Consider the following 17,588-nt stretch of genomic DNA (forward strand, 5'->3'; position numbering starts at 1 on the left):
ATTTGCTGTAGAGAATCACACCTAAAATTTTAAGAGAGTCATACAAGAGTTAAAGAAACATTATCAATGCTGAGATCCAGATGTTGAGGAGCTACTGTCCTCGACCTACTTACAATCATACTGTTTTGTTAGGATTCATCTTTGTGCCCCATAATTTGCACCTTACACTAAATGCAGTAAATAAGTTTAAATTAGGAAAGTTCTGTTGTAACTTGTGCTTCAAGATTGGGTTCCCAAATACATCCTCACTATTAAACTTTCAAAAACTACACTTACAGTACAGTATTATATTACCCAACAACGTGTATTAACTCATAGTATATCCCAACCTACAGCATGTCATTAACTAGTTACAACTTCCAAAAGATGAGATGCATGTCAATTTCTGACGTATGGCAAATTTTTGCATTGTAAAGTGTATACATTCCCTATACTGTACAAGTGCTCAAAATGAAAAAGTCCTTATAACCTACTATATAAAAAAAAAAATACTGTGCTGAACTTACATTAATAAGTTTCCATGTGAAATACATTACTGTACTGTATGGTATGCAACTTGGATATTACTCTTGTATTTAATACTTAAGGATGAGCCACTTAAGGTCAGAACTGATGTGTGTTGAACCAACATAAAGAGGGCTATTACTGTGCAAGGAAATTCTTATTTACACTACATCCCCGCAGTTACTACAGCACCGTAAACCCAGCAATCCTTATAAGAAATCCAGGTTTCTCTAAGATGTTTGGAAAAAACTGACTTGGTATGCTACTGAACTTCTAAAACTCTTTCCAAAGATAGATTCCAACAAAAATTAGGAAGTGGCTGGATTTTAACCTTCAAATCTTCCATCTTACTTGAATCCAATCACCTGCGTGTCTCTTCACAAGGTATGACAGCATTTTTGAAAAGAGGATGCTCTGAAATCCTAACCCAACAAAATAAATTAAGAATTTTTACGTTTATTTTTTTCAGTCTTGATTAAGTAACACTTAGTTCTTACAGGACAAAAAAATCAATTCTCTTATGTATTACCACCTTTCTTTTCCAAAGAGGAAATATGAACAAATTTAGGCAAACCTTTGTCTTAAAATCCTTTTATCTTGCAATGTACTGTAAGTAATGAGAGATCAAATCCTCCTCTTATCCCTAACACCTACATCATATGAAAGAGCTTATATAGTTCACTATTGTCTTTAGCTGAAGCTAAAATGTGAGACCTTTTATCAGAAAGTTCTTGCGAACCTAAAAAAATAAAAAAACCTTTAAATATTGTACAACTCCATCTAAATTTCAACAAATTGCTCTGATAACCAGAGCTTTCTCAATAAGAGACGAACATATATCCACAATAATATCGGAAGCAGATAACCTCTTTCACATTCTTCTCTAGAAATCATGCAATCTACTTTTGAAATATGAGCCTTTGCAAAATTGTTTAGATGATTTGGAAATGGTATTTGTTCCTTGGACAAGGCAGCATAGGAGGGCAGAAGTTTACTAGAGAGAGACCTCAAAGCATCAGGCACTGTCCCAATCATGAAAGAACAACCTTGTTTTATATGTTTAACCACAAAATTCCAAAAAGCTTTTGCAGCCTCTTTAGAACCATCCAAAATATTGTAATTTTTTCTCTAAGACAACATAAAATAAGATTAACCCTCAGAGAATCCGATAAATCTCTTTGGCATCATCTGTTCATGTAACCATAAATGATGTATAGAAATTTATTCAGCTTTCTAATGGAATTTTCAGTTTTTTCTATATTTATACTTTCAAGTAGTGTGACACATGAAGTCATTGCTCCTTTGCTAATCTGGAGCAAGGGAAAACAACGGTTTAAACCCTGCAAGTGCGACAAAAAACTGAAAAGACAAATGAATTACGGTGTATACAAGCCAAGGTAATTGCCATTAACTGCCAGATTATTTCGGTACAATACCTCATTGGAGAGGTAGGCCTATTAGAAAGAAACAATACAGTACTTCTTTTAGTTTCAGGATAAATGTCAGTGTTAAGCCAAGTTTTGAGAGAGAAGCACTATGAACAATGTTTTTGATAGAAATGATGAAGCAATGAATTACAAAAAAGGTGAATGTATGTGAAAGATGTGAAAATAACGTAAATCATGACCCATATACTAAAACATACCAATATTCACAAAATTTGTGTTAGTAGTGATCCGCATGGGTTCCAAACCACACAACAGTTGTGCTCCTTCATGTAATTCGGCTGGAGGAACTCGGGGCTTGATTGTTGCTACGACATCAGCAATTGCTCTGTAATTACAGTACAGTACAGTACAGTATTATACAAGTTTCTGTCAACATTTGATTAAATTGTTATTGGATATTAACAGTAAACTATGGCATGAATTTATCTTTGGATTGAGCTCATGAATATAAGAACTCGGTACATCTTATACAGTATAGTATCATATTCAAAAGCAGGTTCAAAATTGAGAATTAAATGCCATTAAAAAATAATTATAATATAGTACCAATGTTATGAAACCATAGTAAATTTTAATCTGTTTACTTCTTCACAAAACAAGTAGCCTTCAAATTTAGTGAAATTACCTTAATTCATAAACTTCAGAGGAGAAAACCAAAATTAACAAAGCCTATGAGAGTAGTGTCAAGTTCAAAGTTAACTAAGGCTGAGCCTGGAGATTATATGCAAAACTGCCCCAAGAACGTGGAATGTTTGCAAAAGAATCAACCTAAATTGAGGATAGGGTGATTTTGGTATTGAAGTAATTATTCCTAAACTATTCTACTGTAGTTGCATTCCCTGAAATATTGATATGATCAATCAACAGTCAAGACATGGTGAGCTCTCAAAGTTTGGTAGAATTTTTATTTATTAACTCTGCTAACTTTCCTTCCATTTTTATTCTGATATAAAAGATGATAGCTTTCTAAAAATTCCTGATTAATATTTTCTGAATTATTCTTTCTTTGCAGTTTCCATTCTATTTAATAATATTTATCCTGATAATATTTCTTGTATGTATTGTTAGATTACTCACACATATAAAGAGCTAAATGCACTTCAACACTAAATACAGTATACAATTATGTAAGAGTACAGAATAGTCCTCAAATTGCTCATAAATTTTTTTTTACTAATGATTCCAACAGCAATATTCCATGATTGTCATCTATACACTATGGATTACATCAGTCTACTGTATGTAATAAAGTAGTTTAAAAGGAAATAATTGATATTGTCTCGGCTTTAATTCTTTTACAATAGTACTTTTCAATTACCTTATATGATCAGGAGTGGTACCGCAACACCCTCCAACCACATTAACCAGTCCATCTAAGGCAAATTCTTTAATGTAATTCGCTGTAGTTTCTGGGGTTTCGTCATAATCTCCAAATGTATTTGGTAAGCCAGCATTAGGGTAACAGATCACAAAAGACTTTGTATTCAAGCCAATATTTTCGATAAAAGGGCGCATCTCTTCGGCTCCGAGGGCACAATTCAAACCAATACTGAAATAGCAGAAAGACAATTCAATAGTAAAAACACACTTCCACATGCATGTAGAGTAATAAAAGTAAACCACCAGCTTAAAATATCTGGTTAGAGTTATTCAACTGTGTACTTAAGCCAAAAATTACTCTTAATGTGCTTGTGGAAATAGAAAACTGGCATTTTGCTAATACACAGTATATTTTGAAAAGTGTTATATTCCTATACAAACCTGAGTCCTTTAATAAAAGTATTATTTCAGCGTAGCTGGAACTTGGCTGTTAAAATTTACAGTGAGGTGTCAGGAGTTACTGCTGAGTGGCGGGAACCCTTGCCCTCTCGCCAGCACAATGAGAAAGCCACTTTGACTTCGGCCGCTGAGTCGTACAGACATACACTCTGTGTAACTAAATTGGTTGCTTTAATCTTTTCTCTTTCTTGTTTGGATGTTGTATGTTTGTTTGAATGGAGAAGCCATGATCAGCCATATGGTCCTACCCAGGTGCCCCTGCAAGTAAGTGCAGCACCTTTATGAACAGGAGCCACAGGAATCTCCATTCTTTCTGTGCCTTTTTCAGATGGCATGACTGTTCGCAGTCATAACCCTGTAATGAGTGTAAGGAATAACCGTTTGCTAAGTGAATGGAGTACAGCAAGAGGAAGAAAAATAACTTTGTGGAATCATTCACTTTCCGGGTTGTTCTGAAAGCTGAAGTAAGTGGGTGCTCTTTTTTTTTTTTTTTTTTCTTTTAATTCCTTTTAGTGGTAATCAAACATCTGACCCTTCTCCGGCACCCTACTCTGGGGGTTAACGAAGAAAGTGACAACCCAAGACCAACCCTTAGGGCAAGCTAGGAGAGAGGTGGCACTATCTGCTTCCCAAAGAGAGGCAGCTATTTTTTGTCCTTCACCTCAAAGTAATATTGTTGATATGGCTAAAGCTATGGCCATAAGGATGGTCTGGCCTTCCTTAGGTTTGGACGGTGTTCCATTTACTGAAAGTCTGCTCCAAGCCTTGACTATATCAAGGACAAATCCTTCTCCTGCTGCTGCCATAGCAGAGGAAGTAACAGATGCAAACCCTTTCTCCCCAAACCAGGACAATGCAGTCTATTGCCGATCTTCTTCATCTGTAGTTCTGGTGATGTCCTCAAGCAAGAAGAATCGCCCTCATTCTCCTTCTCCTACCAGTCCGATATATTCACCCTCTGCTTTAGATTCTCCAATAACTGCTCGCACTGCAGAAGCAAAAGGACAAAAACATCTGGGAAGGGAACCCCCTTCGGCAAGGAAAAGGCATGCTCTCACCTCATCTGAGTATCTTGTCTCTGGATAAGTGCTTAAGTTTGGGTAAATTTAGATACGGTAATTCCTCTATTTCCCTTAAAGAATTATTACATAAAGAAATTTTATTGATAGCTTTAGCCTTGGAAGCAAGAGTCTGTGAGCTTGCAGAGTTTCAAAGAGGTCATGAGTTTATTACTAACATTCTTAGTTGTCTCCTAATCCTGACTCCGGGTTTTCTGTTCTTAGCCAAAAATGAAGAGCCTCTTTAGAGGCGGGATCTTCTTTATATTTACAAAATAGCCTTAGGATCAGGAGATGGTAACCTTTGTCCAGTGTCTACCCTGCAATTACATCTGCAGAGATCTCTGTCTTCAGAAGATAGTTTATCAAAATACCCCAAACCAACAAGTCCCTTTCAATGGGGCTATCCATATTCTAATGATCTCCCTAATTAAGAAAGCTGATCCCCTCTATCCCAAAACTCTTGATGTGAAAAAACTGCTTCTTCGTAAAGGTTTTTAGCTAATACGCAATTTCAGGATATCTAGAGCTTTATGGGTTGATCTGGGCAAATCCAAGCGGCGGTACTCGACTCATTTGTGACTCCTACAAGGAGAAACTGAATAGAGGAAGGCCAACATCATCCAAGCTATTCAACAGAAGCATGAAAGGCATCCGTTTTCCCTTATGAGGTGTGTTAGACTTGTTAGATTTTCTTCTCACCTCACCTTAGTGGTACCTATGCCTACTCAGTTATTACTCGGGTGTTAGCCCTTGGAAGCCACAAAGCATATAAACCTTCAAAAAAGTGGTTTTGACAATTTTGACAAAGTTAACTATTTTTGGGAGGTGGTGTCTGGTCAACCAAAACCCTCCTTTCTCCCAATCCTCATGTAAGAAAGGGGACCAATTGATTCTTTACTTTTGTGTTTCAAAGATGACAGTGCAGGTAGCACTAGTTCCAGATATAGTTATGGTTCTCAGTGATGAATAGCCACCAGATGAATTGAGCATTGGAGGTGCTGCGTAGAGTTCAATATACAGTAATACCCCGACATATGAGTGTCCCAACATATGTGAAATTTGAGATACGAGGAAAGTTTCTAGCAAATTTTGCCCCGAGATACGAGACAAATTTGAGATACGAGGATACGAGACGATTCCCTATGCGGTCGCTAGGTGGCCGAGTGTGCGAGGCTGCTCCCGAGGACAGCATCGCTCGCTCTTTCCCGTCAGATCTCCATCGTGTACGATTATCTCCGAGCATCAGCCGTAGTGTTTGCATTTTTTACGTGTTTTTTTTGCGTTAATCAGTACAGAATTAAGTGAATAAGCAATGGGTCCAAAGCAAGCGAGTGCAAACAAGAGTAGTGAAAAGAAAAAGCGTATGATGACAATCAAGATAAAGCATGAAATACTGTAATCGAAAAACACGAGAGTGGTGTATGTGTGACTGAGCTGGCTCGCCAATATGAGAGGAGTACATTAACAATATGTACTATCCTCAAGCAGAAGGATGCTATAAAGAAGGAAATCAGAGACATGTTAGCGAAGTGGCAGGAGTTTTCTAATTTAATGGAAAAGAGGCACCCGGACAAGTTGGCATGTGGTTGTTCGTTAGCCTTTTGTGACAGCACTTGTGCTTGTCATTTTCGTAACATTTTGAAGGGGAGACAAAAGCAAACATCCCTAGATAGGTTCTTTTTAAAAAGGCCAGCAAAAAGCCAAGCCGGAAGAGGAAAAGTAAAAAAATGAAAATGAAAACAAAATTACAATTAAGTTTAGTGTAACGTAAGATTAACATTTATTTTTGTGTGTGTACGGTAAGCTAATTTCATTTAAGTTAAATTTAGAGTTTAAGTTATGTTACGTAGGGTTACAAAAGTGTAGCGTACCGAACGTGTTGCCGTCAAGTCTCTCTCTTCCCCCTTCTCTCTCCCTCCTCATCGGCACACACCGCCGATAGCCGCTACCCTCTGTCTCGAAGGTAAGATCTCCATAATAATGTCACATTTTATTGCAGATCATAACCAGTACATAGGTATTTGTTATTTTGTGAGCGTATGTTGTGAATTAGAACAATTAAAAACATGTTTTTCCACTGTAATATCAAAAATTTTAAGTAATTTTTATTTTTCCTAACATACTTACCGAGAACTACTTTCTATAGGAGTCACTGGTGATCTCCTCTCCATCGACCAGAGTTTTGAGTATGTTACCCCCCCACTCCGCGCTCTAAGTAGCCTTACCCCCGGCATCAAGGAATGTGCCCCGAGGGTAGGATCAAGGTAGGTCGCTTGCTTGGCTGGGTCACCTTCCTCGTTAAGTTCTATTGAATTAGCACAATGCTAGCAAGGGAAGAGTGGCACTCGGGGAAGGAAGGGAGGGCCATTACCCGAAAGTAGTTCTCGGTAAGTATGTTAGAAAAAATAAAAATTACTTAAAATATTTGATTTGTTTCAACACGTACTTACCTCGAACTACTTTCTATAGGAGACTTACACTTTAGGAGGAGGGAGTGCTATTCTAACCCCCTGACCCGGCCGTGGAGGCCAAGATGCCTATGGATAACGGGACCTACTAGAGAGCGGAAGCGAGGGTAACTACACAAAAATTCACGTTAGTGTCTAAGTACTCACCCTTTGAAAAACTTCTTTTGACGTTCCTTCTCGAAGCGTAGCCGTGAAGAATGTGTTATTTTCTGGGAACAGACGGTACTCCCCGAAGAGGCAAGTAAGCAACTGGGTAGGAGGTAGGAAACCGCACTTGTGCCTACCGGTCGCTAGTCTTGAATGCGCTTGGGGTTTTACCGTTACACCGCTTGGAGAGCGGAGATGACTGTTCCAATGGAGAACCCGTCCAAGGATTTTCTTGAGTAGTCCTTGAGGTAGTGGGCAGTAAAGGTTGACTGGTTCAACCAAGTACCTGCTCGCAGGATCTGCCCCACTGCCATGTTTTTCTCAAAGGCTAAGGAGGTGCTCAGGCCCCTGATGTCATGCCATCCTCCTTGTAGGTTCTGGCGATAACTTGTCTCAACCAGAAGGAGATGGTGTTTTTGGAAAATTGTTTCTTATTAATACCTGTGGAAGCGAAGAGGCTCTTGATGCCTGGTCGGAGATGCGCTGTCCTTTCCAGGTATTTCCTAATTGTTCGCACTGGGCACAATTTTAAGTCTTCTGCATTGCCTGTCTTAGGGATGGCAGGAATTGAGAAACCCTCAAACATCGGGTCCCAGACTGCTGGGTTCTGAGTCTTGGCCACAAAAGAAGGCACGAGCTTGAAGGATACTTCTTTCCACCCCTTTGAATGAGAGACATCGTATGACAGTCCATGGATCTCTCCCACCCTCTTAGCGGACGCCAAGGCCAGCAAGAAGACGGCCTTGAGGGTGAGATCTTTGTCTACGATATCCTTCAAGGGTTCAAAGGGGGGACGACACAGCATCTTCAGGACCTTGGCTAAGTCCCACTGGGGCACCCTCCTCGCCTGAGGGGGGCAAGACTGCTCGAAGCTTTTGACAAGCATCGCTATGTGTCTCGAGGCCCCCAGGTCGATGCCCTTCGGGAGGAAGACTTGGCCTAAGGCGGCTCGAACCCCTTTTATGGCTGGAATTGACATTCCTACTTTGTCCCTAAGAAACACCAGAAAATCTGCTATGTCTGGGACAGAGGTCTAATGTGCCTCTCAGAGCACCACTTCGTGAAGGAGGCCCATTTTGCCTGGTATACCGCGGCTGACGACTTTCTCAGGTATAGACATTCTCTTAGCCGTGGAGGGAGAATAACCTTCCTTCTTCAGGAGACGCTGGATAGTCTCCAGGCGTGAAGACGAAGGGAGAGTGGGTTGTCGTGGAGCTTGAGAAAGTGAGGATGGTGCAGAAGGTCTGACCTGGCGGGTAGAGGCCACGGCGGTTGACTCGTTAGGTCTTTTAGGTCTGCGAACCACTCTCTCTCCGGCCACCAGGGCGCTACCAAAGTCATCTTTAGGTTTCGGGCGGTCCTTACTCTGTTGAGCACCTGTCTTATCAACGTGAAAGGGGGAAAAGCGTACACATCCAGATTGTCCCACTTGTGCTGAAAGGCGTCTTCTAAGGCTGCTTTCGGGTCTGGTACAGGGGAGCAATAGACTGGGAGTTGGTCGTTGAGTTTTGTTGAAAAGAGGTCCATCACCGGGGAACCCCAACGCTGAATGATGAGCCTGGCTACTTCTGGGAGAAGGGACCATTCTGTCCCTACTATCTGGCCCATTCTGCTGAGGCCGTCGGCCAGAACGTTTTTCTTCCCGGGAATGAACCTTGCTAACAACACCACGTGATTTTCTTCTGCCCAATTTAGAATCTCTATGGTGAGATCGCACAACTCCCTCGATTTCAAGCCTCCCTGCTTCTTTATGTATGCTACTACCGTGGCGTTGTCGCACATCAACGCCACGGTGTTTCCCTTTAGCAGACTTGCAAAGTGTAAGCACGCCTTCTGGACTGCTTTCAACTCCAGGATATTGATGTGGAGTTGCTTTTCCCCTTCCAACCAGGTACCTCGTGCAGTTCCGTCGAGGAGATGGGCTCCCCATCCTTGGTTGGAGGCGTCTGTGAACAGAAGTAATTCTGGAGGGCTGGTCCCGAAGGGCATCCCCTTGAGGGAGTTCGACTGGCAGTGCCACCATTCCAGGGAGGGTCTCGTGTCTGGAAGGACTGGAATTATCACTTATTGTGAGTCCGTCTGGCACCAGAGGTTCTTGAGATTCCATTGGATGGATCTGAGCTTTATCCTCCCTTGGGGAACTAGTTTCTCCAATGAGACCAGGTGGCCTATCAGCCTCTGCCAGTCTTTCACTCTCCTGGGTTGTTCTGACAGGAACGGCTGAATGATGTGCCTGAGGTTCCTTATCCTGTCCTCCGAAGGGAAAACTTTTCCCTGAATGGTGTCCAATGTCATCCCCAAGTAGTTCATTCTGGTGGACGGGGATAGATTTGACTTCTTCGGGTTGATTACAATCCCCAGATCTCTGCAAAACTGGAGGAGACTTCTCCCTTGTTCCTCCAAGAGGGCCTTTGAGGCGGAAAGGAGCAACCAGTCGTCCAGGTATCTGATAAGGCGGATGCCTCGTTCGTGAGCCCACACTGAGACAGTCGTGAAGACTCTCGTGAACACCTGGGGCGCTGTTGACAGACCGAAGCAAGGAGTCCTGAATTGCAGGATCTGGGAACCCCATTTCACCCGGAGGAACTTCCGACTCGAGGGGTGGATCGGAATTTGGAAGTATGCGTCCTTGAGGTCGACGGTCATCATAAAATCTTTCTCCCTCAAGGACAGCAGGACTGACTTTGGAGTGTCCATCTTGAAGTCCGTCTTCTTGACGAACTTGTTGAGAGCTGACAGATCTATAACCGGTCTCCACACCCCCGTCGCTTTCTCCACCAGGAACAGGCGACTGTAGAAACCTGGCCCTGGGAGAGGAACTTCTTCCATGGCGCCCTTTTCTAACATGGAGGATACCTCCTCTTGAAGGGCGGTCCTCTTTAACGGATCTTTGGGAGCTAGCCATTCCGTCCGGTTGGCCAGAATAAGAGGGGGTGGATTCGTCAGGAACGGAAGTCTGTAGCCCTCCTTTAGGACGGACACTGTCCAAGGCTCTGCCCCTTGAGCCTTCCATGCTTGCCAATGTTGTCTGAGGCATCCCCCAACCCGAGGCTTGGGCGGGGATAGGGGGCCTCCCACTCTATCTTCTTCTAGAGGGGCGGCCTGATCTGCCTCTCCTAGAAGCGGAGTAACCCGACCTGAAGGAGCTTGAGGACGCTGCATCTCCCCTGCGGGAGGGTTGCGGCGTTGAGGACCAGGAGGAAGAGGGGGCCTCTCTCCTCGTAGCGCTGGAAGAGGCTTGGGGCGTCGCGGCGCTATCCGAGACGGACTTCTTGTAGGGCGGTCTCCTAGAAGTTGCCGGTCTGGTGACGTTGGCCTCCTTCTTTTTCGAGACCTTTACCATTATGGTCTCTAGCTCTTTCAGAGGAAACAGAGACTCTCCCCACAGGGGCAGGCTGCGAATGGCTCGTGCCTCCCTGTCTGGTACCTTCCGAGACACTTTCGTTAGAACAGTGTCTTGCTTACGGAGAACCCACTTGGCTGTAAGGGCGAGAGACTGATAGGTCAGGAACTTGAGGGTTTTACCCCCGGAGGTAATGAGGTCCCTCATTAGGCCTTGCTGATCAGGGTCCTCGGGGTCGAAGGAGGCTTGAACACCCACCAACGTGGAAGCCCACCAGTCCAGCCAAGAGGAGACGTTAACTAAGTCTCGCGACATTTCCTCCATCATGGAGGCCTCTGCTGGCAAGAAACAGACTGGGGCCGAAGAGGCTCTATCGTCTGAGACGCCTTGACTCAGAATGTCCACGGCTGTCTCCACTTTACAAGGACCTGGGCGACGTCCTGCGGGCACATAGACCTTCCCTTGGGTTTTGAGGCCCTGGAGCAATTTCGAGGCACTCTGGGTCTTGGGAGCCTCGGCATTGCTGGCCACTACTTTGTCAATGTACTCTTGCCCTAGAACTAGATCTCGGGCCAGAGGGAGTGCTAGGGATGACTTAGGTTGAGAGGGAGTTTGCATGATTCTCAGCAGGCTTGACCTCCAGGAATCTCCATCCGTAGCTGCAGATTCTGCTATTTCGTGGTGCCTTCTGATCAGGCTAACCACTCTCCTGTAGGCGGAGTCCTCTGTCGGGGAGCCCTCCCCTCCGTCAGCCGAGGTCTCGGCCTGGGGCGGGGGAGCCGGTTTACCGGGCACGCCGACTGGACGCCTAGCCCTTGGGGCCAGGGGCGCCGTCCTGCCGAGGTACTGGACCTCATCTGCGGGTAAGTCCGCACCAGGGGCTCGGGATAATGCAGGCACCGCTGGTTCAGCGGGGATTCTCGTACGCCCTAAGGCTCTAGGTGCTGAGGGCGCGGTTCCCGTGGGCTGACCCGACAGCGGGAACCGTTCCTTTCGACCCGAAGGCCGCACCAGCTGGGCTGGTTCGGCCAGGCTGCCTGACAAGAAGCGCGTTTCCCCCGCTGGGCGGGGTGAACCGGAGGCCTCGAGGACTTATGCTTTCTCGAGAGGTCTTTCCTGCGAGCCAGGTCGCGAGGGTCAAGGCTGTGCTTGGAGGACGGCAGCCTTGGGGACCGCTCACTGGACTGGCGGTCTGGGGAACGGAGCACCTTCGATTCCCGCGAAGATACGTAGATCCAGGCGCCACCGGGAGATACACTTCTCCTATACTTACGGCTTGGGGAGCGGGAGCGCTTTCTGCTATACCGAGAGCGCGACCTCGAGCGGGAACGCTCGCTCCTGGACCGCTCCCTCCGACGGCGGTGTTTCACCCTGACCTCTTCCTCTGACGAGGAATAGACGTCCGATGAGCCCGACGACACTGTGTTCACCGCGTGTCGGCTGGTAGCGGGGACTGCGGGGGACTTCTTCGGGCGTTGAATGCCAGAGGTCGAGGGCTGGAGGAAGTAATCGGGGACTTCCGTGGGGAGGGTTGGGAACGACTCAAACCGTTCCATGCCCGGGAGCCAGGGATCCAGGGTCACATCTATCCTCAGGGGTGACCTACCCGGCGTCTTCGGGAGCCTCCAACCGAAGGCATCGTTACCCGACGGTCGAACTTGCCTCTGGTTGTCTCTCCCCCTAACGACGAACCAGAAGCACAGGCCCACGAGGGCGGCGGTGACACCGAGACCGCGTTACTACCCCACAAGGGGTCATCAGAGGAAGCGTGCCCCCCGAGCACAAGGGCCGACTCTCCGGACGCACTACTGGGTCCTTCACTAGCCCTAGAGGGGCCCGCCATTGGCACTGCACTAACACTGGGCTCCTGGGAAAGGACGCCTTGTTCATCCACAACACTAGACTTACCTCGTCCCCTACTCTGTGTAGGGGATGGCGAAACCGAGGCCCCGTCGGACCGCTCACTGGGTGACGGTATCGGCGAGGAAACACTAATTTTCCTGGAACGTTTCGCTGATTTCCTCTTTTTGGTACCGTAGCGTACCCACTGTATATCGCTCCAGTCTACACACTCGGGGCACGTGTCTGCTGACGAGCAAACTTTTCCCCTACAGGAGGAACAAAGGGAGTGAGGATCCACTTCGGGCTTGGAGAGGAACGCTCCACACGATTTCCCGGCTCTAGGCCCAGGACAACGGCAAATTTGCTCCATAATGCGCACAACGCACGACACAAGCACTAAGGGAATCAATGAAAACACTGGGTAAGCACACGGTTGAAAGATGAACGCACAGGAACACTTGGGAAAAGCACACTGGAAAACGCAAGTTGCCACGCTGGGAACACGTGGGACACTAGAACGCACACAAAGGATCGACAGAGATACGAGAGCAAGGGTGTGAACGCCTCGCGACCAGAGAACTTAATCAGGAAGGTGACCCAGCCAAGCAAGCGACCTACCTTGATCCTACCCTCGGGGCACATTCCTTGATGGCGGGGGTAAGGCTACTTAGAGCGCGGAGTGGGGGGGTAACATACTCAAAACTCTGGTCGATGGAGAGGAGATCACCAGTGACTCCTATAGAAAGTAGTTCGAGGTAAGTATTCGTGTTGGAACAAATACTGGTTTTAGGTATTTTTTCAGAGGGTGGCAACGGATTAATTTTTTCTGTTATTTTATATGGAAAAAATTGATTTGAGATACGAGCAAATTGACATACGAGCTTGGGTCCCGGAACGCATTAAGCTCGTATCTCAATGAATTACTGTAGCTTGAACTCAAGAGGTCCCCCTCATACACACTGAATCCACGCTTAGCACATTGATACACTGCCCCTAGAGCAGGGGAGACAATACTTATAAATTTACTTATAGCCTTTTATTGGATTCCCTGTTCTAACCTTTTACTGGAATGTCCTTGGAGACCACACAGCACCTCTCACTAATAGGTTTTTCCTTTGTCCAAACCACTCTCATGAACTTTTGGAGTGCATCAAGTGAGTTACTTTAAGTCTATGGGAAAAACTGTTTTAGAATACTAACATTTTATGTAGTGAGTTAGCTCCAAGAATAAATTAAGCTCATAAGCTGAGGTAATAATGAATAAAAAATATTTTTACAATTTGATTGTGTACACTCTAAGCTTTCATTCCTTATGTCTATGTCTGTATCTATGGAACTTTTCATGATTATCTTAGCTCTTCTAATGGCTTCCATCCTGCCAATTATATGGCTGTGACTTCTATGTCTTTGTTTCTTTTCTTTCTCATAACATGATCAAAACCCACTTAATCTTTCAGATCTATAGTGAATTCATGAATTGCTTCTAAATGAGGCACCAATGTATTTAACCTACACATAAATTTCATAACCTTGTTTTACAGTGCGGGAGGTGAAGAAGTACATTCTCCTGGAAACATCAATCTAAAGGAGACAGAAATTACAGCATACAGTGATTGAATGTATTATTAAAAATAACTTACCACATAGGTTGAGCATGAGAGATACTGATAACAAAAGCGTCCCCTGTCTGGCCGGATAGAGTTCTACCAGATTTATCAACAATTGTACCCGATACCTGAAAAAATTTAAATATTACTCCTTGGGACTAGGAAAAATATCAGAAGATCGGCTACCAAGTTTTGATTACGTAATTTGTTTCCAGTCTTATAGACATACAGTAATTTGTTTCTAGTCATGTAGAGTGGACAAACTTGAATTTGTTTTTAATATAAACACCTTGATACTTTGAAAGAAAAGACTATGAATGATTTGTATATAGCAGTTAAATGTTTCTTGGTGAAATAATTAAATGCTTCTTGGCTAGGAAATCTCACCAAGGTAAATATCAACAACATAATACACACGACTTGGCTTCAAAAACATTAAAGCAAATATTTACTTAAACAGAATGAAACATGAATAAGAGTGGAAAATATGATGGCTTGGAAATCCCTAACAGGCAAGGATTAAAAATTTCTGCATAGTTACAGGAAGCCACAAGCCTTGAAAATTTTATTAAGAAGAATATCCACATCTCAACTTACAAAAACTGGCACTGGCTCATACTCTTCTTCAAACAAAGTTTGAATAGCAAACAAGGCTGCCTTAGCATTTGCCGTGTCGAAGATGGTTTCAACTAGAAGAATATCAACGCCTCCATCTAGAAGGCCCTTTGCTTGCTCAGTGTATGCTTGGACTAGTTCATCAAATGCTGTAATAAGAGAAATTTTACCAAAGGTATTTTTCAAATATATTTTTAGTATCTTATGTTTTTTTCAATGAGACTTTACTATTAGAAGATAAAAATACTCACAAGCATAGTAAAAAATAACAAAATTTAAACTATTACTGCAATCTTTATCAATACCCACATTTTTTATCCATGGGATTTTCTGGATACTTACTAACATTTCTGAAATCTGGACGTTCTACGGAAGGGGATATAGACAGAGTTCTATTGGTTGGTCCCATAGCTCCTGCAACATATCGTTGTTTACCAGTCACCTGTGTCACTTCATCTGCAGCGCGTCTTGCAAGACGAGCCGATTCCAGATTTAACCTAAAGAATTGAAGAGGGATTACATATCCCATTTTTTTGTAGAGATGCCAACTATATTCAACTAAATTGCTAGAACATTATTTGAATATATTTAAATATTTCTTTCTTTCATGTTCAGGCAATGAGCTACTAAAATTTTGATATTATACTGTACTGATCTAATTATGCTTTGACAATACTGTACTGTAAAACAGATTTTGAAAATCAAGGCAACCATAAAAGTATTAATTTTTATATTCCCTTGGTTACAAAGTAGAAAATCATGCACAGAAGAGCAGAATGAAGACCGGAAAGACAGATCAGTAAATCATGGACAAACAAATAGATTAAGATCTAAACCTGATAGGAGTTCAAGAAGACAGAAGAGAATAGAACAAACTCATTAATGGTACCCCATAAAGGAGAGTTAATATAAATTTGTTAATGATGATGATGAACCAGGAAAAAGAGTGAAGATAGAAAGAGATTTCTTCTATTATCGACCTCATGAGTTTGATTTTGTTTCATATCGGAAGTAAATAACCAATAAATGGTTAATCTTACCCAAACCTTCCTAATCTGTTGCTCACAGCTGATATCATTAATTCTAGTGCTCTTAAAAAGTTATTTCATAATTCAAAACTCTTTTTGGGGCCTTATGTTGTTAAATTTCCTGCCTTCTCTGCTGAATTTCCACTATTAAGTAACACAATATGTCAAGCTCTGTAGCAATTAGATTTTTACCAATATCTTTTTTTTCTTTTTTTTTTTTTTTACCCAAGCAAATTCTTACCTAACCAAGATGATTTGCATCTGAACACAATTTTGCATATCTTTTTTTACCAATCAGCATATTATATATTATTCAGAAATGTGCAGTCATACGTAGTTTAGAGAATGTAAGGCAAAAAGCAAAATTTCTTTTTTACAGCATATACAAGGATTTATACTATGACGGAACTTATAAGTAGAGCAATAAATAACACCTTACCTATAACAAATATGCTGGAGATGGTAATCAGCTTGAGCAATAAATGTTCCACTGAATGTGTTTGTCTCTATTATATCAGCACCAGCTTCAAGGTATTCCTGAAATAAAGTCATTGAATATACAGTACACATGTACCAGTTACATCATTTTATAGAAAATTATTTATTTCGTAAACAACAGAAATACATTAGGTTAACAGGGAGACTGCTAAAGATATATTATTATTACTAATAGCTAAGCTACAACCCTAGTTGGAAAACTAGAATGCAATGCTATAAGTCCAAGGGCTCCAACAGGACAAATAGCCTAGTGAGGAAAGGAAACATAGAATAGTGTGCCTGAGTGTACCCTCAAACAAGTGAAGAAAGGAAACAGATAGAATTGTGTGCCTGCATGTACTGTATCCTCAAACAAGAGAATCTAACCCAAGACAGTAGAAGACCATAGTACAGAGACTATAGCACTACAAGACAAGAGAACAATGGTTTAATGTTGGAGTGTTCTAGAAGAGCTGCTTATCATAGCTGAAGAGTCTCTTCAAACCTTACCAAGGGGAAAGTAGCAACTGAACAATTACAGTGCAGTAGTTAACCCCTTGAGTGAAGAAGAATTTTTCAGTTATCTTAGTGTTGTCAGGTACATGAAGAAAGAGGAAAATGTATAAAGAATAGGCCAAACTATTCTGTATATGTGTAGGCACAGGAAAAATGAGCTGTAACATGAGAGGGATGTAATGTAGTAATATATGGCCTTCAAATGACCCTAATAACACTCTCACAGTAATATCTCAATGGGTGGCTTGTGCCTTGGCCAACCTGCTACCTTTATAGAATGGTTCAGCTGCAATGGCTTATGTACCCCAGGGAGGCAGCATTCTCTTGAAAACAGGAAGATATATAGCTTCAAAAGAGAAAGGAAAACATTGGAATGAGAATCACAGGAAAATAAGGGACCTACCATAACCTTTATTGAATAATGCTGTCTATGATGCTGGGTATCCGTAATATTTCCAGAAGAAGAGCGAACATAACTATGTCTCTTATGATCGCACAGTGGAATTCTGTACCTGTTCCGCCATGAGAGTGAGCACAAGATACCGAATGCTGAAAACGATCTTTATGTGAAAATGTCAAAGAGCACATTGTTTCAAAATGTACACAGTACACTCAGGTGTGCAGGATGTTTTTCGTAATGACCCATGTACCAACACACCCTCACAAAGCACTCGACTCAAAGAAACGTAGGGCATAAGATGTTGTAAAGGGACTTGAAGCTCAGAATTAACTATGGATGGAGAAGCAGAAGCA

General features: G+C 42.9%; 1 protein-coding gene across 3 annotated transcripts in view; it reads right to left on the reverse strand.

Annotated features, from left to right (window-relative positions):
- The window catches only part of LOC137657689 (methionine synthase-like), a 38,216-nt gene that overhangs the window by 15,547 nt on the left and 5,081 nt on the right, over positions 1-17,588 (reverse strand). For all 3 annotated transcript variants that reach the window (XM_068392089.1, XM_068392088.1, XM_068392087.1), the window contains exons 3-8: positions 16,282-16,379; positions 15,157-15,311; positions 14,797-14,963; positions 14,233-14,327; positions 3,271-3,501; positions 2,150-2,277 (exon numbers count right to left, since the gene is read on the reverse strand). In XM_068392089.1, the coding sequence (XP_068248190.1) occupies positions 2,150-2,277; positions 3,271-3,501; positions 14,233-14,327; positions 14,797-14,963; positions 15,157-15,311; positions 16,282-16,379 (874 nt within the window). The remainder of the gene's footprint in view (positions 1-2,149; positions 2,278-3,270; positions 3,502-14,232; positions 14,328-14,796; positions 14,964-15,156; positions 15,312-16,281; positions 16,380-17,588) is intronic.

This window comes from Palaemon carinicauda, chromosome 18 (genome assembly GCF_036898095.1).
Source record: "Palaemon carinicauda isolate YSFRI2023 chromosome 18, ASM3689809v2, whole genome shotgun sequence".
Taxonomy (NCBI): Eukaryota; Metazoa; Arthropoda; class Malacostraca; order Decapoda; family Palaemonidae; genus Palaemon; species Palaemon carinicauda.